The sequence below is a fragment of the Anarrhichthys ocellatus genome, unplaced genomic scaffold (genome assembly GCF_004355925.1).
Source record: "Anarrhichthys ocellatus isolate YVR2014 unplaced genomic scaffold, GSC_Weel_1.0 scaffold33, whole genome shotgun sequence".
Lineage (NCBI taxonomy): Eukaryota > Metazoa > Chordata > Actinopteri > Perciformes > Anarhichadidae > Anarrhichthys > Anarrhichthys ocellatus.
This window is the reverse complement of record NW_022280063.1, coordinates 1,643,861-1,667,229: the sequence shown is the minus strand read 5'-3', so window position 1 is coordinate 1,667,229 and position 23,369 is coordinate 1,643,861. Positions and strand designations below refer to the sequence as shown.

Genomic DNA, 23,369 nt, shown 5'->3' with positions numbered 1-23,369 from the left:
TGGCATTACACTGGAGGTCTGTCAGCTCCATTTGGATATGCACAGGTGCTCTTTCCACGTCAACAAACGGATTGCTGAGCAGTTCAGTACATTTCCGAGCTGCAAAGTCGGCAAATCGCCGAGTGAACTCTGCGCCAAGTGCGCCAAGTTTATCAGCAATATGGAACACAGCGGTGGAGACACGGTTTGGAAACACGGAAAGTGACCCAAGCTTCCTTGCTGCATCTGAGTCGCCCACAGGCGCAGCTTGGCTTGGAAAGCTCTCACTGCATTATACATATCTGTGATCACACATGTCTGTGATCACACGCCCCCGTCCCTGAAGCTGGAGGTTTAGCGCAGTGAGATGCTTCGCTATATCGCACAAAAAGGCCAGCTCACATCGCCACGTTTCGTCCCGGAGCTCTGTGGTGTGGCGGGCCAGTTATGATAGACGTATATGATATTTTCTCGCGGGTTGGATATACGTAACTGTACCGAGGGCCGGATTTGGCCCGCGGGCCTTGAGTTTGACATGTCTGCTAGATTGACTTTACTCAACGCAAACACACAGACAGGGGACGTGACACACGCTGACAGGCCCAAATCCACGTTGATTATCCAACCAAAGAGCGAAGACGTTTTGTTTAAGAACATAGAATACAATGAAACCCAACAAATATTTACACTTGACAAGCTGAAACCAGTGACCCTTTGACGAGCTTGCCTAAAAGATTACTTGAATGATTGATTGATTATCAAACCAGTTCCCAAAGCCCAAGCTCTTGTCTTAACATTGCTTGCTTTGTCAAACCGATTGGTCCATAATTGTTTAACATATGTTGAGTTTACCATCACACACGACAAAAAGGAGGCAGCAAATCCTCACAACAAAGAGGCTGGAACAAGTCATTGTGTTTGACATTGTCAAAACGTCTGCCCTCATCCAAACCGAAACCCTGGTCTGTCTTGTTCGGATCTGCCTCTTTCACACGCCCAAACCATTATCATTGTTTGCCTTCTCCATTTATTGATCATGGCTTCAAACGCGGAGAAAGTAATCCGAGTGAACATGCTGCACGGCTGCAGCCTGGAGAGATGACATGGTTGTAAATGCATCCGTGTGTGGAGGGGGATCAATATGTGGACACAGTGGTGTCACACAAAATGGAGAATCCGTATACGGAATGATAATGGCTCACGGTTGAGCCCATTAGAGAAGGAGGGCAAGAATGGGACACGCTTATACGCATAATGGTGTACATGGTTTCATGGTGAAAACATGGTGGTCTCTTCTAGGGAAATTAACCTTCTGATTCCAGCTGAGTGGCAGGGCCTAAGGGTGGCGATACGATTCTGTCAACCGCCTAACACTTGACTAACTACTGGCCAGATTCTCTCAAAGTAGACATGGATCTCAGACAGAATGTTAGCGACCTGATCTTTCCACTATAGCAGCAACATACGATAACATTTCCACATGAAATAAAACACTAGAACAACCAAACATTCTTGCTCCTCGGGGAATGAAGCAAACTCTTTCCTCACTTGGAATTTTTCTGCGCACATTATATTCCAAAGAGGACATGTACATAAAGACTGTGACCTATTGGATAGAGGAAAACACACACAGGCGCTGCTCTCCTATGACCTCATAAACATGGCCATGAAGCATCATCAGATGGCTCTCTCTCAGAACAGCTTTTGCTTCTGGACAACCAGTTTTTAAGTAAATGATCCAATATTTTATCCATGTTGTACTGACATAACTTTCTGTACTTAACTATGAGTTATGACAACAAGTTAAACCTCATGATAGTGAAATGTCAGCAGAGCACAACGGTTTATTTATCCATAGACAGTTTATGGTATACATATACATACATATGCATTCACATTCTTCTGTAGTGGTTTGCAGCTGTATTTAGCTACTTTAAACACTACTTATATTTGAATTTAGTTTTACCTTCAACCAATACCAAGTTACTGCAGTTGTAGTTATATAGTTCCAGTTTAGTTTTATGCAGTAAAAGTACTCCTCAGTCCTAATATCTACACACACTATATTTGAATTGGTACGCAATATCTCAATATCACAGGCGGTGGGTTAGCGTGATAGGTCTCGGCTTAAATCTCGGCCTACTGATGTGTTGATAAGCCATTATTCTTTTAACACCTCAGTGATTTAAACTAAGAAGCATTTTAACTCAGTTTGCTCTAAAGTATAATCTTTGCATGAAAATAAATCTGAGTAGCTGAAGAAGACGTCTTTAAAACGTCATGTGGAACCCTCCCTGAGCTCTGAAGTTAAAAAATAACTAACTACATCCTGGTTCATGCACCCATTGATCCACTTGTCCTTTGTTAACCAGCAAAAAGCATTGTCTGGTTCACTAGAGCCAAAAGTAATCGTTCCGACTTCGTCCACAATACACTTAATATTTTACCCATTATGTGTGAGGTTGATGACTCAAATATGAACAAGTCGTTGCTATTTCTGGCAGGAAACATTGGGTTTTGAGGAAATAAAAGAACCGACATAAGTTCCAAACTCTCTTAAGCAGTTGATATTCAGTCGTCCACACTGTGTTTGTGCATCCAACCTGACCTCTTTCTAATCAGTATACACTCACAATTTCCCACGGTAGTGAGTATCAGAGGTGTTGTTGTGGTTGAAATAGATTAGTTTCAATTGTGAATGCAACATGATATGCTTTACATTAAGCTGGTTTCCTGCAAACTACCAATTAGGTTAATGTTTAACCTATGTATTTTTTCTATTTCTAGTTTCCTGGTATATTGTGTGCATGAGTACGGGGCGGGGTGGCTCCAATTGTGTGTGGATTGACACTGCACATATAAGCCCTGTGGGGGGCTTGTTTGTGCAGTTCTTCTTGGTTCCACCTGCTCTCCTGCAGCAATCCGGCAGCATGACCCCACAGCGATGGATGCTGGCATTCTGCTTTTCACTGACCTCAGGTACCATGTTGCAATTGTTCATTTAATCATTGAATAGGAATTAATTCTTCTAAGCAGAAAAAAAGTGACCAGGGACAAGGATATTGCAACATCTAATTACTATGGAATTTTACAGCAAAATGATAAAGTGCAATATTTTAACTCTTGCTGTTCTAAAAAAGTATTTGTTTCCACTGGATGCGTGGTGGAATAATTGTTTTTATTTACTGTACTTAAGTATTTCAATTGGATGCTGCTTTATTTTTCTACTATACTATCAAAAATACATTTGTACTCCATGACATTTATTCGTCAGCTTCCGTAGTTACTTTACAAATTTAGAATGTGCACACAAAACACATGATAGGCTCAAAAATACGATACACTGTTAAATCAGTCAGTACCAATCAATAATCCAATAAAGTATTAAGTCAATTAGTTAACACTGACAGGAACAATTGCTCCCAATTGTGAGTACTTTTCCTTTTGGTACTCTAAAGTAGAGGTAGCTGAAAATAATTTGACTTGAAGTCGAAGGAGATGATAATACTTTTACTTACGTGACATCTTCTATTTAGGGATTTCAGAATTTAATATTGTGCTATTGCTACTTTTACTTTTACTACCACTGATTTGCATCTGTGCATCTGTGCCTTACATATCTAAATACTGTATCTTGTATAATAATAACAACCCTATTAGTAAGTATTTGTGTTGTTACTCATAATTCATAATTTTTCATTATAATTAATGTTTACTTCCACCATGACTTTGTATTTCTCTCGTAGTTTTTGGCACAGGGGAAGTGGTCACAACAACCGATACTCAGACATGTGAGTACAAATCAATCAATGCTTGATATTGATCAGTTTATTATACAGATTACCTTTTAACATTATTGCATATGTCATAAGTACTGGATATATTGTTTAAACATTTTCTGAAACGTGCTGTTTCATTGTTTTGCTGTTGAATTTAATTTCTCTGAAACATGCTGATATATTGTTTTACTGTTCCTTTAGTAAAAAAATAAATAAATAAAAGGTTTATTTATGATATTTTATTGAATTATATAGCAGCTTTCTGCAGCTAGGTACAAACAAATTCCACTGCACGTTGCACTGTGTATGATTGTGTATGTGGCAAATAAACACGATTTATATATATATAAGACTGAAAATAAAAGTTGAGCATTTGGCTTATTGATTTTGAAATGGTACTCTTAAAAATCATATTATACATGATACTACTACAAAAAGTGAATTTACAAAATTGAGATCTAACTTGATTATTGAAAGGATGATATTCCTGACATTGGGTATAAACAGAATACATTTTGACAGTACTATTTTAAACCTTAAATCTAACATAACCAAGTAATTGAATTGACTTTTTTGCTTAATTTCTGACCTCACTTATGTCCTCATTGTCTAACATTAATCTTTAAATTGTGATCAGACACTTGCAGGACATTAGGCAGCGGGGTCGTTCAGACTTTCAGCGGTTCAAGTTTCTATGTTCGGTCCAACTGCCCGTTCACACTCACACGCTTCACCCACAACCGGGTGGGATGTGATGTCACCATACGGCGAGGTGACAACGGGCTGTTGGTCCGAGTCGAGATCATCATCAACAAAGTCAGGACAGCTTTGCAGAATGGAAGCGTCCTGGTGGAGGAGAAAAGGTTCGGGCCCAACCCAAACCCACCCTCATATCGTTTCATTACAGAAAGCTGCAGCCACACAGAACACCAAGTTAAATTAAATCCATTAAATCCAACCACACGTCCCCTGAGTGTTTTGCCAAAACTCACAAATCATTTACTTAAATTGACATTTATACTCAGCCACACAACCAGGTGTTTTATATTACATTATTAATGCCACCAATGTGAGTTGATTATTAGCTTTGAGTGTGGGAAACTGTATCATCAATGGTTTGTGAAATTACAACATACAGTCAAGGTCACTTATGGACTGATTTCTGGGAGGAGGAAACTGTAACACTTCACCAGTTTTATCATTATTTTCAAATCAAAGTTGAGGAAGTGAGAAGACTTAGTCAAAAGTAAAAACAAACACCTGTTTTATGTCAGGTGGTGAGCTTAAGCGGAAATGTATATACAAAGAGTTTATAAATTATTTTAGATTTAATTGTCGTTAAAAAAATGTTTTCTCTGTATCTGTGTTACTATCCAATGGCCAAGTGTTACCAAGTACATTTAGTATTGGACCACCACTACACCTCAGAGGGAAATATTTTACTTTTTACATGACTACAATTATTTGAAAACTTTAGTGACTAGTTTCTTTAGATTTTTGGACACAGAACATTTGAAAATGTACAAGTGCAGCTGAAATGATTTACAGTGTGGTACTTTTACTTACATACTGTATAGGATCTGAACAGTGTGCGAAATACCCGGTGGCATCGGGGGTTCCCCGTCCAACAGTTTATTAACTGTAAATGTTTATTTGCTGACAGCGTTTCCCTTCCATACGACCACACCTACCAGCATATCTTTCAGTACGGCATCTACACTCGACTGACGAGCTCGCTGCTTCCTCTGTCTGTCACCTGGCACAATGTACCTGGAGGAATAGACATCGTGTGGGTGAGTTGACATAATACAGTAGACACAACACACATAATCACAGTCACACAATGCAATGTTTAAACTTGTTGTCAAGGTGGAGCTGGAGCAGGAGCTGAGCACCGACATGTCTGGACTCTGTGGAAAACACAACATCCCAGGTATGATGGTTAGATGACTGGAATTGAGAGCAGGTTGGGGTTGTGGTTGTAATCGCCTGTACTTTGACATTTGCTTGCATACAGTTTGCTCTAAGAATGTACAATTTTCATGACTTCAGGCAACAGGCAGCAGTTGATCACAGAGAGCGTGATTCCAGAGGACACATGTCAAACCCGAGATCCTGTGTCCGCTAGTAATCTAGTAAGTTAACAGTTGTAATGGCTGACTGACGTCAAACACAAGTTGATGCTGTGATGATACTAGATTCCGGTCTGCTATTGGTAGTGCTCTGCTCTATGTACTTTCTTTGTTTCTTTTCACTCATTGAAAAGGGTTTGAATTTATTGACACTATACCGACTTTTAGTTATAAAGTAGCGTCTTTATAGGATATCATGGCAGTTTTAAAATATTGACTCATAAACGTCATGCTGCTAAGTTTTGTTGATGTTAATTTACATCTTTGGAAGGCAATGCATTCAGCTGTGCTTAAACATACAATTAGGGTGCACACACCTCAATTCATTTTCACAATAATAATGATGATAATAACACCAATAACCATAATTATTCACGCCATTTGTATTGCACCTGTCATACAAGAAATGCAGCTCAACATGCTTTACAATAAAAAGGAAATACACCCCATGCCATAGTAAAGGGAGAATTAGATGGAAAATAAACATGCTTGATAAAATGAGATGAAAATAAGAAATAAGATGAAATATGAATAACAAAAGGGTTGAAAATAAAACCCACTGAATAATTAAAAATAATATTAAGATCAGTACCATATTGTCAGCATTCACTTACATCAATAAGCACAGCAGCAGCATCTCCCTTCTCCTCTACTCTGTTCTTTTCTTTTCTGCATCGGTGGTGGAGATTTACACTCACTCTGTACAATGTGTACTAGTTCCAGATGTTCAAGTGGTTTCTCTGATGATATTTGTAGTTATGCAGAACGTTCTTTTCCTACACCTTGGATTGTCTGAGAGCCAGGATGCCCGACTATATCCAACTCTGTGAAGAGAACATTTACGGCTACGAAACAAGCCGACACATCATCTGTTCGTTCTTCAAAGAAGTTGTACAACAGTGTGGCGAGACAAGCTATGCCTGGCGGATATGGAGAGATGTAACCAAATGTGGTAGGTGCTCTATAAAAACTAGGTTTTAAAGTTATTTGGCATGTTAGGACACTCATTTGATGGACACTTGATGTGATTGCCTTGTTTCTGTGGTTTAATGCAGAGGAACCAAGTTGTCCAGGAGATCTGGTTTATGAAAATCAGGGTCCAGCCTTTGTTCCCAGCTGCTCCAACCCGAACCCCACGCTCTCCAACCAGGAACTCACCAGCTCCTGTCTCTGCCCAAATGGTGAAAAAGCACTATCTGTCTTCATGATGTAGCTCTTCACATGTTTCATTGCGTGTTTAGCTTCCATGATTCTAATAATAAAAAGGTATACATATTTGCGTTTTAGGTAAAGTCCTTAATGATCGCGCATATGGCCATCACTGTGTCAGTGTGTCCAGCTGCTCCTGTGAGTTTGCTGGCAAGAACTACATAAGCGGAGACATACGAAGCACCAAGTGTCAGTCATGGTAATACAATTCAAACTTTATTTCAGACTCACAAGAAGGTCCCGAGCAATAAAAATGGGCGGGAAAACTGTTTTGATACTTCTTTTTTCGGGATAAATAAGATGAACTATTCTTAAGTTTTTAATTTAGGTTTTATCTTCACACAGTGTGTGTGACAGTGGGAAATGGCAATGCTCAGAGAACCTCTGCCCCACAAGATGTCTCATTGAAGGCCAGTTTGTGACAACATTCGATGGCAAACAGTATGGCATCCCTGGCAAATGTAAATATGTGGCTTTACAGGTGAATTTTTCCCACTACCCCAACATGTAACATTAACCCACCTAGTCTTTATATGATACTAACTGCTCTTTTCATTTTAAGGGTCTCAACTGTACAATAACAATCGTGTTTTCTGAAAAGGCACCCTCTGTGACTACAGTTATATTTCAGCTTTTTCAGGTACAAGCAGTCTTCGAGGGTTAAATTTCAAATAACATAATCTACGAAAAACACACCAATCAACAGTAGTGTGCGGTCATGGAATATAAATACCCTTCTTTTTTGGTTTTGCAGGGAACGTATATATTCTCACAGAACATGGTTACATTCGGTGGGGAGGAGATCAATGAACTTCATCAGTCTGGTAAAAAGAAAAAAACGGGAAGAAATGTTGTTCATGGACCTTAATTATGGTCCAGTATGTCTAGTAGTCTAGTAATCCATCCATAATGGCTCATTTACCCACCCACCCATTCACATACAAAATTCCATCTCCTGTCAGATCATGCTCTGGTTTTCTGGCAGTCCTCCATGTACGTCCAGGTCCACACATCCTTTGGTTTGAATTTCCAAGTCCAGATGTCTCCTGAAATCCAGCTGTACATCACCGCACCCAGAAGCCACCCTGGCATGATCTCAGGTAAGGATCTCAGTCTACAAACAAAATATATTCACTTTGGGATTCACTTTCATTATGACTTTTCTTTTTAAATTAGCTCTCAAGACCAAAATAATAACAACAATAAATACAAAAATACTATATATTTTCTGCGGCACGATCCAATTTGATGTGTAATCATAGCCAGTATGTCTTTCAGGTCTTTGTGGCAACAGCAACAATGACACCACGGATGACTTCACCACCAGCAGCGGGATCATCGAGAACTCAGTTCAACCATTCACTCAGTCCTGGAGTGTGGCTGCTTGTGCAGTGAACATACCCAGGACCTGCTTCAACACTGACAATGGTACCAATTTATCGTATAAATGTGCTTCAAAAATGTTGGAAATGGTTTCTGTTTGTATGTCTGTCCTTCGATTTTCTCGAGAACCGCTCATCCGAACGCCAAAACACTTGTATGTCGCTGAGGACCACATGTGTCAAGTGCGAGGTCTTGAGATCTACGGGTCATATCTATTAGTAGTGCATTATGGACACAGTGTGTAGTGTATACTGTAGCATTGTTAGGGGATGCAACTATAGTCATGGCGGTTGTATTTTTACCCAGGATAAGGAAGTGCAGTGTCGAATGTGAAGTTTTTTTGATGAACGGCTCTCGAGAATGTTGCAAGCAGCAACACCAGAGGCCCAGCAATAGGCCCGTTTTGAGGAGGCCCATTTTTGAAGGGGCACTGCACTAGTGTGTATAAATTCATACTCAATATTTTATTTGTCTGCCTATCAGGGATGAGAAGTTATTTTTAAAAATAGACATACAATTTTTATATTAAAACACTTGAATTTGCTCGCTAGCTTGCTGGCGTCTCTGTGATATGATACAAATACTCAACCTAGAAGGAAAAGCAAACATATTTAATGATTTCAATATGTATTTTTGCAGAGATATATGCTGAGAGAAAGTGCTCTGTGTTGAACAACCCAATTGGGATATTTGCTAAGTGCCACGGTCATATCCCAACTGATCACTACCACATGGTAACAAGACTTTTGCCCAAAACTAAATCCTTAATACGTTTTGGAGTTTTCAGCGATTAGCATATCAATGACTGATTTTTTTTTAATTTCCAGGCTTGCATCCAAAGAACATGCGACTGTGGCAGCAGTCTGACTCAGTGCTTGTGTGTTGCTCTGGGCAGCTATGCCAAAGCCTGCGCCAGTCTGGGTGTTGTAATTGGTGACTGGAGGAAAGCCACGAACTGCAGTAAGTCCAGTTAATATCAATGTATTCTGTCTGCATCCTCCCACTTTATTGTTCAAAGTCCACTGAAAAAAGCCAAAGGAGTGATGTTCAACAAAACAACTTGTCACCGGTTGTATATGGACCCAAATGCAACACACAAGATTCCAGGGATCTTTGGCTTTTATTACAAACTTCCAGATACAGCAGGCAGAGTTAATCAGATTCAGGATCAGAAGGCTGGTGGGTTTACTGGGAGTGAGGCAAGGCGGGTAGAACAGGGTCGGTAAAAGGAGATCAGTCCGCGAGAGCGTGCTGGAGAGTCTGACATTGAAAACAGGAGAACAATCTGGCAATGTGTGTCTGGGAGGCAGGAGTCTATATAGGGCAGAGGTAGCCAACACGGTGCCCGCGGGCACCCTGTCGCCCGCAGGGACCACGTGAGTCGCCCGCAAGACATGTTCTAAAAATAGCACGAGTCATTATGGAGCTCCGTCTAAAATTGTAGTTGCTGTTCTTTTTTAATCAAAAACGCTTGCAGAGAGTTAAGAGAGTTGGGTACCCGGAGGCGCACGGCGGACAGCCAGGACGAGGCTGCCGCACCGCACTAAGTTTTCAGGTTCTGAATGGCGGTCGCATCCCGTTGGTGCCAGACGCGCGCCGCGAGCGCACCCCGTCGTCAGGTCCGTAAATCCTCGGAACAGGCCGCGGGGCAATCCGAGCGAAAAGGCCCAGACTAGAGGTTTGAAAGCGGGCGCCCGAAGACGCTCGCGCGCCTCGGAGGGTTGGATCCCCCGCGCCTCGGAGGGTTGGATCCTCCGCTCGGCTATAGACGAGACTTTTTACTAGTTTCTTCGTGGAGAAAAAGGTACCTTTGGAAAAGCTGGTGTCGGTGACACCAGACGGGGCTCCCGCGATGACGGGCCGGCATGCAGGCTTCATTGCGCAATGCAAAGGTGACCCAGACTTCGCAAAATGTCTACATTACCACTGGATCATTCACCAGCAGGCAATATGTGCAAAAGTAACCGGCTTTAATCATGTGATGATACAAAAATATCAGATGTGATACCTCTGACTTTCAAATGTTGAAACAGATTAACAGAAATAAAAGTTGCAATTTATCAGATTTGCTGTTGACATTTGTGATAATAATAAAAAGATGATTAAAAACCTTTCAGACCCCAGATGTTTACAACAGTAAATGTAAAGGCTTTATACAGACTATAGGTTGAATCAACTACTGTGTTACAAGAGTGTACATTTATGTTAAAGAAGAATGTCACATTTTAGTTGATGTAGGATACAAAATCAGTGATACATTTAATGTTGTGTCCCAGCTGTGAAATGTCAGAAAAACCAAGAGTTCTCCTACAACATGCAAGCCTGCAACCACACATGCCGTTCTCTGTCTGGCCCTGACCTTCTCTGTGGGCTGGATGACGATCCTGTGGAGGGCTGTGGCTGTCCGCAGGGAACTCACCTGAACCAAGGACAAGTCTGTACCCCGAAGGCAGAGTGTGCTTGTTACTACTACAAAGGTACAATGGCCCCGGGGTCTGCTGTTATCGACGGACAAAAGTGGTGAGCTGATCATCTGAGTACTTACAGCCATTTAAATATACCATTTATGTCTATTTCCCACTGTCTTCCCTAACCAAGTCTTCCCAATGCTGTTATAGTGTGCCTAATTGTGTTGTCTCCACCTTTGATGTCCATATACTGAAGCAAAATTGTGCTATATATGTCAAAGCAAACATTGTGTCTATTGCAGCGTCTGCGAGAATGGAGAACTGCGCTGTTCTCGGGATTGTGGTAAATATATATTCTTCTATCATAATCATATCGACATCATACTCATCCTTTGTTGTCTTTGTTTCAACTTCATTCATTTGTTAAAAGTGGAAATTCACCCAGAATGTTAGCAATAAAAAGTCTTAAAAAAGAGAAAGAAGAGAAAAGTTAAACTTAATAATGTGTCAAACTGTCTGAAATATAATTAACACAGGGTGCACGAATGGGAAGGTTTGTGTTCATTGCTCTGAGGACGCAGTTAACACGGCTCAGAAAACCTGCGACTATATCAGCAAACCAACGGTAGGTCAACTGATTATATGTTTGTATCCATGGCTTTCGTATTAATTAATTTATTCTTCAATTAAAAGCAGCAGCTGACTAATTACCCGTTAAAACTGATGAATAATATGGCTATTTATTATTAATAGCATTCGGGAGACATATGTCTTTAGGTAATGTGATGCTTTTCTTGTACCATAATTGAAAGCAGCTGCTACTGAAACATATTTTACATAACCTTCCTGTCAGTAAATCATATCCCTAACATTAACCCTTTGTCCAAGTACAGGTTTCTATTATTGTGATGGCTAAAACATTCCCTAATGCTAAGGTATTTTATTTTGCTGTGATTTCCAGGGTGCCAGTGTGACCTGTGAGAGTGGCTGTTACTGCCCACATGACCAGTATGAGGATCACCATGGAAACTGTGTTTCTCTGAACAACTGCACCTGTGTGTACAGTGGCAAAGTATTCAGTGCGGGACAGCGCGTCAAAACCAACTGTAAAACATGGTAACACCTCCTCCTTTCTCCTACTTGTTCGTTCAAACGGTCCTATCTCATCAGAAGCTAATAAAGCCGTGATGAAGAGAATGACTGAAAGGTTAACATCACTCTATGTTACAGTATCTGTGGTCAGGGTCAGTGGCACTGCAAAGATGAGCCTTGCCCGGGGCAGTGTCAAGTTTACGGAAACGGACACTACCAGACCTTTGACTCCAAACGGTACCGCTTTGCTGGACAGTGTCAGTACACACTTGTCGAGGTGAGACCAAAGTAGGAATGAATCCACAGCTCACGTGTGTCTTTGCTGAAGCTTTGTAGGCCTCCAATGCATTGCCTTCAAAAGGACACAGTACATCATCCAAATATAGTTTGCCATATTTCATTAACCTTTTAACTCTTATTGCTTTAGGATGCCTGTGGAAATAGAAACGGCACCTTCTCTGTCAGAGTGGAGAGTGTCCCCTGCTGTGACGAGGCGCTCACCTGCTCTCGCTCCATCATCCTTGACCTGCAGGTGGATGGCTGTTTGTCTGATTGAATTTCACAGATAAATGTTTGTCAGTCAGTAAAAGTCGAGTAACTTGTTCATCGACATTTAAAACTATTCTTATACAATGAGTTGTACTTGTTTTGACCTAAAAAGGGCGAAGTCACCCTGACGCTGAGCGACATGAAGGTGACCAGACGCCTCCATGAAGGCTGGACTCCGCAGGAAGATTCACTTTACTCCACACACACTTTGGGACTCTACGTCGTAATCTCAGTGCCGAGCAGAGGGATAACTCTCATCTGGGACAAACACACCCGGATCACCATAGAGCTGCATGCATACTGGAGGGTGAGTGATGAGGATTTTGAAATATCGTAATTTATATACATCATTCAGACTAAATAAAAAAACTGAATTTAGATTTGAAATCAACATTTTCTACAATTGCTTAATGTCTTCTTTCTTTATTTCTCAACTTTGACCTGATTTATTTATTTAACCAGCTCAAGTCAACTCAGGTTTATATCAAAATCCACTATGTATTGGAATTTGAACTTTGGTAGTATCAGAAAAGACACTTACATTTTATTTAAGCATTGATCATAATTAATAGCTACATCCTACCTAAGACTCAGCAGTTACTTTCATTTTTCTTTTACTTTCAGAACTTTTTGATGACTTTTTAACCATCTCTCCTTCAGAAACAAGTGTGCGGCCTCTGTGGGAATTTTGACTCCAATGAGATGAATGACCTACTGATAAGTGGCTCAGCAGGTAAACTGATTTTCTTTTTGTTTGATAAAGGACTTTTACTTTTGTCATGGTGGTCAAAATAACACCCCAAAAAATGTTTTTTTACTAGTGTCCAGTCCCCTGGCATTTGGCAACAGCTGGAAAGCCGCCACACCTCCTTGCTCTGATGTGACCACTGAGATATTTCCATGTGAACGCAACTCCTACTGCTCAGCATGGGCCCAGCGGCGCTGTATGATCCTTACAGGAGACACATTCAAACAATGCCACTTAAAAGTATGCATGTTACATATTTAGCATGGCACAAACATCAGGGTCAGGGGTTAGACTCATGTGCAGGTCTTTAATTGCTATATATTTGGGATTTCCTTATCCAAATCTGTTGCAATATGAAACCATATAACTTTTTACAGTAAAGGACCCTCACAGAGACCCCTTAAATGTGTTAATACAAACTCCATTCTGGTTGTTTTACAATCCCCAGGTGGATCCAGACCCCTACTACCATGCCTGTGTGCAGGAGTCCTGCTCCTGTGAGTTTGAAGGGAAGTTCCTTGGCTTCTGCACAGCTGTGGCCGCCTACGCAGAGGCCTGCAGCGACCAGGATGTGTGTGTGAAATGGAGGACACCTGATATGTGTCGTAAGTTAAGACCCTTTTTTCCCTCACTAATAAAAATTGAACTTTACTATTTTTTGACATGTTAACGGCACTGTGAAATTTTAGAATAACTTATAACTCAAACCCATAAAGAGAACACAGATAAGATAATCACCGGTCAGTTGGCAAACTCACTTTGTTATTGGGCTATGCTAATCTATTGTTTCAGTTTACTTTCTTGCTACAGTTAAATAAAATGACAAATTTGGTATTACAGACAATTTAAAAGTATCTTAAGTGTTATTTCACTGCTTAGAATTTCACAAACTTCATACACATTCTATAATGTTTTATCAATAGTTTAATGTTTCTTAGTCACTACGCAGAGGACTGACGCTGTGTAAGACACATAAGTAAATAAAGTAATCAATCATTATAGTCAATCCATATAACGAAAAGTGTTTCAATCATTATTGGATGTTTGCAAAACATAAACTATAACGCTATAAAAGTTTAACCTGTGATAATTTAAACCATAGCGGTCTACTGTGACTACTACAACGAGCAGGGGCAGTGTAGCTGGCACTATGAAGCCTGTGGCGAGATGCTGACCTGCGGCAAAGACAACTACATCACTCACAAGCTGGAAGGTAACCAGACTTTCTCAGTTGTATCCAAATATAACAGCTAAACTTAATTCTTAATCATCTGTTCGTGAGATGAAAATTGAAAATAATGTCTTAATGCTACTTAGTTTGTCTATAATTCTGGCAGTATTGCAAACAAACCTGGTCTTCTAATGAAATCCTCACAATCTAGACCGAATCAAATGATTTTTTTCCAGTCAATGCATACGAAATCATTTGCACCCATACAATAAACATTTTGTTTACTATTGGAAAAGGCTGCTACCCTAGATGTTCAAAGGAGGAGCCATACTATGATGAAAATACTGGGGAATGCACTAAATTGAGAAACTGCACCTGTTATTTTAATGACACTGTCATTCAACCTCGGGCAGTGGTAATGATACAGTCTATTGAGTGGTAAGTTGGTTCATTCTTTTTTTGTCATTTAAATCTTTATTCATTTAAACATATTAACATTATACATAGTTGGGCCATTCTTAATAGACTGTTTCTAAATATGTACATGTCCAGGGTAACCATAATATTAATTTAATTATTCATTACATTAACAACTGGATGTTTCTTACTCTCCTATGTAATTATTTTCAGCCACTGTAACAATGGAACAGTAAACTGCCGTAAGTGTCAATTATATTCATGAGTCACTACATCTACTATTTCATGTGTCTATTACCAGTTACACAAAACTATTAAGTAGTTTTTGAGGCACTTAGCTTTTTAAATGGTTTAGAGTACATGTGCCATAACAGAAGCTGTTTTCAAAACACCAGACCTCAATTCCACCTCTACTCCGACAGCACCTCGAATACCTCCAACCACCACACCTGCCACCACTCCAACATCAAGCACTCCCACTACAGCTAGCTTAACTACGGCTGAAACATGGTCAACAACGCCTCCCACCACCTCTTCACTAATGACGACCATTAACAATATCTCAACTACGACTGAAAATTTGTCAACTGAGCTTTCCACCACGTCTACACCTGCAACTTCTTTAACTACAGCTGAAACACGGTCATCAACACCCACCACCACCTCTCCACCAATGACGACCATTAACAATATTTCAACTACTACTGAAAATTTGACAACTGAGCCTTCCACCACATCTACTCCAACAACTACAACTTCCTTAACTACGGCTGAAACATGGTCTACAACGCCTCCCATCACCTCTTCACCAATGACGACCATTACCAATATTACCACTGCGACTGAAAATTGGTCAACTGTGCTTTCCACCACGTCTACACCAACAACTACAACTTCTTTAACTACAGCTGAAACATGGTCAACAACGCCCCCCACCACCTCTTCACCAATGACGACCATTAACAATATCTCAACTACGACTGAAAATTTGACAACTGAGCCTTCCACCACATCTACTCCAACAACTACAACTTTCTTAACTACGGCTGAAACATGGTCAACAACGCCTCCCACCACCTCTTCACCAATGACGACCATTAACAATATCTCAACTACGACTGAAAATTTGACAACTGTGCTTTCCACCACATCTACTCCAACAACTACAACTTTCTTAACTACAGCTGAAACACGGTCATCAACACCCACCACCACCTCTCCACCAATGACGACCATTAACAATATCTCAACTACGACTGAAAATTTGACAACTGTGCTTTCCACCACCTATACACCTACAGCTACAATCACAACTGAATCCTCAGTAACTCCTTCATTGACAACTGCTGCCTCAACACAGCTCACAGTGACAACAAATAACACTGAATCTACCACAGTACAGATGACCACAGCAGAGTTACCTACATCTGAACCTACAAGCACAGTGCTGACCACATCATACACAACTCAGAGTTCTTCATTCACCAATGCTTCAACAACATGGACAACAGAATCAGAGCCCACTGAGACAGTTATGACAACAGAAACCATCCCAACACAACCAACAACAATGCATAGTAAGCCAACAGCAACAACACTTCAATCAACAACCACCTTTGCAACCAACGCTACATCTGCTGAAACCTCAAGTCCGACTGAAGTAACCATCACAGAAGCTCCCCCTGAAACATTTAAAACATTAATAAATTCCTCTACGAATTTAACCACTCAACCCAGTACCACCGTCTCAGAGCCAACGACGTCTAAATCTACGACGATGCCACCGACAACATATACCATTGAGAATTCAAGCTCCACACCCAATAGTGCGTGCCATCTACTTGTTCTGCACATTATTCTGTTTTTCAGTTATCCTAGCAATCAGTTCCTTAAATTACCAAAGCTATGTTTTAGTATTTTATTTGTTCACTGTCTTCAACCGTTTTGTGTTTCACCAGTGTGTGAATGTACAGACCTGAAGAGGAGAAAACGCTGGGATTGTGGTGAGACGTGGACAGAGGATTGCTTCCATAAGACCTGTGCAGGTGGGACGATAGAGTTGACTTCAATGGTTTGCCCGGAGCTTTCAATTCCCAACTGCCCCAGAGGCCAGGTCACAAAAGTCTCGGATGGATGCTGTGAAACATGGAAGTGTGACTGTAAGTGTATCCTTGTCTGGATCAGGATAAAAGTGGTGCATTGACTGACCAACAAAGCCATTACTAGTGTGGCTAATTAATTAATTTTTTTTCAAATACATTTGTGTTGTGCGTCCATATCTACTAAAATCCCCTCGTATCCTCCCTAGGTCGCTGTGAGCTATATGGGGACCCCCACTACATCTCTTTCCAAGGTGTAAATTTTGATTTCCTGGTCGAATGCAGCTACATCCTGGTGGAGGAGAGGTCACCACGTCATACCCTGACCATTGCTGCGGAAAACAAAGACTGTGTAGAAGGCCTCCATGGTGCCTGTATTAAAAGCGTCATCGTGCAATATCAGAACAATATAGCTACACTCAGTATCCTTCCAGATTTGTTCATAGTACAGGTAGGATACAATACAACTCTATTTATTTATAGTATGCCATGCCCTACTGTACAATGTATTGGCTATTTGGCTACAAGGATGCTAATAATCATTTTCTGTAATAAAGGATGTTTTTAGGAGGCTCTACTATATAAGGTTACCATGCTCTATTAAAGAGTTAGACAGTTGGTTTGATGCTTATCTAATCTGCCAGATTGATACTGATGTAATCTGCCCTAGGCCACTCTGAACAACGTGACCATAGAGCCACCATATGAGGAGCATGGGATTAGGTTTGAGACCACGATGTACGCAGTGTCAATCTACCTGCCAGAGATCCGTTCTTATGTCTCCCTCAGTCCGGCCTATACCCTGGTGGTCAGTTTGGCCATGGAGCACTTCCTCAACAACACCCAGGGACAATGTGGTGGGTAATGGATTGAAAGGCACTGTCCACGGGTGTGGTTAAGTGCATGTTGTATATCTATTTAAACAGTGGTTGTTTGTGTGTGGAATGGATTTTCAGCCAGGTAATGCAAAAAAAACAACTTAATCTTGTCTGTTAACTTACAACAATAGCCAACATGTTTCTAAATTGACTTGTTGGCTATCAAAACCAAATACTATGTTTAGCTTAACGCTGCATTAAAAACCTTCTGATCACCAGCCCGGGCGGAAAGAAACACAAATTCCAAAGAAACTTGTTGACTGTGTTCCAATTTGCTTGGTCACATTTTACACCTACATTTTTTTGCCAGGCACTTTCTCTTTTTTTTGTATATGTGTATATTAGACACCAAATTGCACCTCTGTCTTTTCTTCTCCAGGAGTATGTGGTGTTGGATCATGTATCCGTAAAGGAGGGCAGATGGAGGACGACAGCTGCTGTGATAAGACGGCTTATGACTGGGTGTACGACGACCCGCTGAAACCAGCCTGTGCTTTTACACCAAGGGACGTACCTTGTCTCTCACCAACTACAGTAACCCCTACAGCCACCCCCTGCCCTGCAAGCCTTCTATGTGTGCTGCTAGACCACCCGTAAGCTCCACACACTAACACACACACAGCTCCTCAGGGAATTGGCGGGAGAATTGAGAATTACTGTGTTACACATGTGTCACACTTTATGTTATACGCTCAAGGCACAATGCTTTGCCTTTACTTAAGAGCTACCTTTGTGACTAATGCAGAAATGTCGTAGCAACCGCCCAGAGTCACCTGTAACACCCTAGCTACTAATGCCCTAGCAGTCACCTGTAACACCTTAACAACATCCAAGCAACCACCTAGAAGTGACCCAGAAACCAGCTCGTACCACCCTAGTAACCCCATATTTCAATGGTGTATAACCATGGCTGTCTGTCTTTGTTTCCTCAGAGCCTTTTCAAATTGCAGCCAGTATGTGAATTTGAACCTTAAAAAGAAGAACTGTGAGTTTGATTCATGCAGGAATGGTCCTTGCGCTTCACTAGAGCAAGCTGCTACTGAATGCATGAAAGCTGGCTTCTGTATTGACTGGAGAGCACTGACTAATGGAAAATGCAGTATGTATCTGTTATCATTTTTCTTATTCTCCGTAGAGCAAAGTCAGAAAGACCAAGGACTTAATGTATTTGCACACATTTCTTTTATGTTTTTTTTGGCCTGACTGTAATGATTTGATTAAAAGTGCCAATGATAAATTCCTCTTTAAACTGATACTTACATTATCACCTAATTGTCCTTGTTCATGTTCCAGCTGTGCCATGTCCAAAAGGATTGGTTTACAGAGAATGTCATGACAGGCTGGATGACTTCTGCTATGGAGGGTTTGTAAACACACATACTCTTGTGACATTTATTTCTCACTTTATTAAATTGAAAATGTTTCCCCTGTCACCATTGCTCTTCTGGTTTGGCTGTACAGAAAGGTTTATCGAGGATCCTCCCTCGAGAGCAGCAGAGAAGGCTGTTTTTGTCCCAGCGGCCAAATCAAGGCAGGAAACCACTCAAACACCTGTGTGTCGGACTGTCTCTGTGAGTAACATGGCCTAAAAGGCTGACACTCACACCTAGACATGTGTTGCTGTTACTAGTGGTAATGTAGTGTTTGTGTCTTGTCCATTAGATTGTAAAGGACCACTCGGTGAGCCCAAACTGGTGAGTATCTTTGTCTCATCAGTGCAAACAATAGTATTATCCCTGACTCTAAATTGGATTCTAAATTTAAAAAGTATTTCTGTCTTTCAGCCTGGTGAGGTGTGGCAGTCCGGCTGTCACCTGTGTAAATGTAACAACCAGACTCTCACAGAGGAGTGTGTTCCTAAACCTCCTGAGCAAGTTCTGCAATGTGGCCCCAAGTCTGTACTGGTAAACGGCCCTTGCTGTGGTAAACAGATTTGTGGTAAGCACTGGCAAGTCGTAATATTTTAAAATCAGGGTATTAGTCAGAGACCTTTCTTTCCCCACATGAATACTAAAACAAATCACATATTATTACTTTATTTTTCAGTTGAGAAGACATGCAGCTATCATCAACAAACATACAAGGTAAGTTGTGTCTAATCGTGGCAAAGGAAAGTGTTTGGTCTCCCTTAGACGAAACATGCTTTTTAGATTGAAATGAATTATTGTACTGTATAGTGTCTTGTTGTGATATCAGTCTTTGTGTGTGTAGATAGGAGACAGATGGAAGGATGCCGCCCATCCCTGCATTTCATTCAGTTGCAGCAAAGAGGGTATTCAGACTGAGACTAGAGTCTGTCCCCAAGACAAGTGTCCGGAGGTACTGCACACCCCCTGCTCTGCCTTATTCTACAGTAATAACTCGTGTATTACTGCAATTCCCACTAGAGCATTGTTTTATAATAAAGAAAAAAAGAGTTACATTTATTGGGTGTGGAAAGAAAGAATATATTCCTACAGGGGGTATATTTTGGAATTAAAAAGGGTTAGGGGGTGGATACCCAAGTACACTTTATAAGCTGAAACACTGGAGCCAAGCCATAGTTAGGTGTTAAAGAATAACTAGAACAACAAACATTTAACCTCTTATGATGTACTCACCAGGAGGACAGAATTTGGGATGACCAACACTGCTGCTTTACATGTAAGTTAAGTCAAAATCCATAAAATACTGAAGTCATTTACAACTGTCTTCACATTTTGTAGATGCTCTGCTTCCAATCATCAAACTGCATCAAAACCGTTTTAATTTTCTCCAACTTCAGGTAACCAGAGCTGTATTCCGAAGGTGACCGGTATCAACGTTACAATAGACAACTGTACCACCGTCATGCGGTTACCTGTGTGTCAGGGCCAATGTGTGTCTCAGGCCAGGTGAGAAGAAATACTCTGATATTGATCAATACCAATAGTTGTGATACACATTTTGAGATTTTTGGTGTTCATACCGAGTACTTTCACTTCAGTCCTGTGTACATTTTTGAGACTCTCTCCCTCCCTCTGTGTCAATGCCTCTCTTTCCTTCGTCTTCCTTCCTTCCCCTCCCCTCCCACTCTTTCCTCCTCACCTTGGTGCCTCGGCTCACTGCTACAGGGCTGTGTTACACGGGGACCTGCAGGTGATGCAGAAGAGCAATTGCTGTCAGGCGCTGAGCTCAGAGAGAAGACGAGTGACCCTGCAGTGCTTCGACCTCACGACCAGAGACTACACCTACAAGCACATCACCAGCTGTGAGTGCAGAGCCTGTAACATACTGCGCTGAAAAATCTCTGCAGCACAGACCGGAATAAGCCAGGAACAAGCTTTTTTATAATGTTCCCTTTCAATTTTCAAATCAAAATCTTATGTATTCAAATGTAATGGATTATTAATTGAAGTCCCTCACTTTATTTCTTTATTTAAAGCAATTCCTTAATCTGCTTTAAATCAAATAAATGTAATCATTGTCTACTCGCCAAGGTTTGTAGTATGTCTCTTCTTTCGGTGCAGTAATAAACCTAACTTCACTAGCCAGGACCACACCATCAATTAGAAGTGTTCAACACATTTATTGGAGGTAAACATGAATGAGACGCGAGGCTTGAACTTCGTGTCGCTCGTCCGGTTAGCCGAATGAGTGGTGGGGAGCTTCGATAAGGAATCCGCTGTAGCATCTGGTCACGGCGGATCCTCAAGAACCCCATGTTACTCGAGACTAGATCGACCCGAGTTGAGATCTTTACGATGTGGGCGAATGTTGTGGAGGTATAGCTATTGGTCCAAGCTCTATGAAGGAAGGGGACAGCATTCATCGAAGTGATGGTAAGGTGCGGAGAACATCTGAGGCAGGTGAAAAAGGCGGGCAAGAATGTAGCCCCAAGATGTAAAAAAAGAAAACATCCCATCTGCAACATAAACACCACAAGACAAGAGTCATTCAAATAATCTTACCAACAGCACATATAGAAAGAACTAAGAAGCCATTAGTTGAATCAGGTGAATTGTATAGCTTCGAATGATTATTCATACCACTGTTAATAGTGTTATCACTTGTGTAAGAATACCGCTAATTTCACATTCTATATTTGATCTATTCACAAGTAGATGGTGACATGAGATAAAAGGAAAATAAAAAACAGTGCTGACAATGTCTTCTTGTAACATCATTCAGGCATTTGAGTCCGATGCTGTCAATAATTAATTGAGCAGATTATTGACAGCATTGTCCAGCAGTACACACACATCTGGGCACTGCAGAGCAAATTCCTTCTCTGCAGCTTCCTGGTCCTGTGCTCTGTGAAAGGGGTTGGTGCCAAAGTGTGATACTGTCAGGGAGCGCACCTCTTGTTCATTCCAGTCTGCAGCCACTAATGCATCCGACAAAAGGTCTGTGGCTTTTTTTGGGCATCCCTCTCTGGCCAAGTAACTAGGGATCCTCTTCCTTATAATAATAAATGAATCTTGTCACAGGGTGTTGGTGGAGGACTCAAATGCAGACATGATCAAAAGTAGAGTGAAACAGGTCTTTAATGAACCAGGAAAACAAGAATCTTACATCGTAAACAGCAGGGAAACCAAGGACGAGACGAGGGTGGAAATCTGGCAGGGCAGGCAGACTGGGAAACCGGGACCAGGACGAGCCAAACAGGCAGGTTGACATGACAATGATCTGGCAAAGAGTGACTGAGAGGCAGGGGGTTATATAGTGACTTGAACAGGTGAGGGGAGTTGTGCTGATGAGGAGGGAGTGCTTGATTAGTGATCAGAGGCAGGTGAGGGAGGAGGGTGTGGAGCAACACAAAGACACACACAGAACACAGAAGGCAAAGCCTAATCGTGACAAATCTTTAACAATGGTTTTCTCTTTTAAATAAAATTGTTCTAATTCTGTTGGCCCTCTGTGCATTCGGGAAGCTGACCTAAAATCTGGCTTCGAGGTGGAACTGAAATTAACACAATCAGTGTTAACTTAAGGCTGACTATTTTCAAAATAGTAACAAATCTGCCTACAGCTCCAGAGATCAATCCAGAGATCAATCTGAAGGGTCACAAGACAGGTAACATGGCAGCAAAGAAGAAAAGAGAACCAATTCATCTTGTTTTTGCTCTTGTCTTGTCTTGTGAGATTAGGAAAAAATTTAGAATATTCTAGAGTCAAACTTTCTGTATCTCAATGACAATAAAACTCATTTCACCAACATTGTATCTTCTCATCTTGGCCCTTTGACCTCTTCTGTTTGACCATTCAATTCAGGATTTAAGTGTGACAAATAAATCAATGAGGTAAGTAAATGATGCTTAGTGTTTACATTACAATCATTTAGCAGACACTTTTATCCAAAGCGACTTACAATTCAGATTCTATCACATACACCGTCGGCACAGCTACGGGAGCAATTTTGGGGTTAAGTGTCTTGCTCAAGGACACATCGACATGCGACTAGCGGAGCCGGGGATCGAACCGCCGATCCTCTGAACGAAAGGACGGCCCTGCTCTCCACTTGGCCACATTCGTTCAATAAGAATGAACCAAACTTCTTTATTTTT

The 23,369-nt window shown here is 41.1% G+C and overlaps 1 protein-coding gene across 1 annotated transcript; it reads left to right on the top strand.

Moving 5' to 3' along the window:
- Positions 1–2,909: 2,909 nt before the first annotated feature.
- LOC116393352 (mucin-19) lies at positions 2,910–20,510 on the top strand. Its single transcript, XM_031865605.1, has 43 exons — positions 2,910–2,958; positions 3,726–3,770; positions 4,396–4,621; positions 5,422–5,551; positions 5,628–5,691; positions 5,811–5,893; positions 6,647–6,842; positions 6,946–7,071; positions 7,178–7,298; positions 7,445–7,580; positions 7,662–7,739; positions 7,854–7,923; positions 8,062–8,199; positions 8,378–8,527; positions 9,122–9,216; positions 9,310–9,442; positions 10,759–11,002; positions 11,193–11,233; positions 11,427–11,515; positions 11,852–12,006; positions 12,121–12,259; positions 12,410–12,514; positions 12,644–12,838; positions 13,192–13,264; positions 13,353–13,519; positions 13,728–13,884; positions 14,382–14,492; positions 14,747–14,888; positions 15,081–15,109; positions 15,290–15,719; positions 16,605–16,693; positions 16,826–17,026; positions 17,176–17,417; positions 17,637–17,823; positions 18,224–18,437; positions 18,777–18,943; positions 19,138–19,211; positions 19,310–19,415; positions 19,507–19,538; positions 19,629–19,782; positions 19,891–19,928; positions 20,056–20,163; positions 20,448–20,510. Exons 1-43 carry the CDS (start codon positions 2,910–2,912, stop codon positions 20,508–20,510), a joined length of 5,592 nt encoding a protein of 1,863 aa, XP_031721465.1.
- The last annotated feature ends 2,859 nt before the right edge of the window (positions 20,511–23,369 follow it).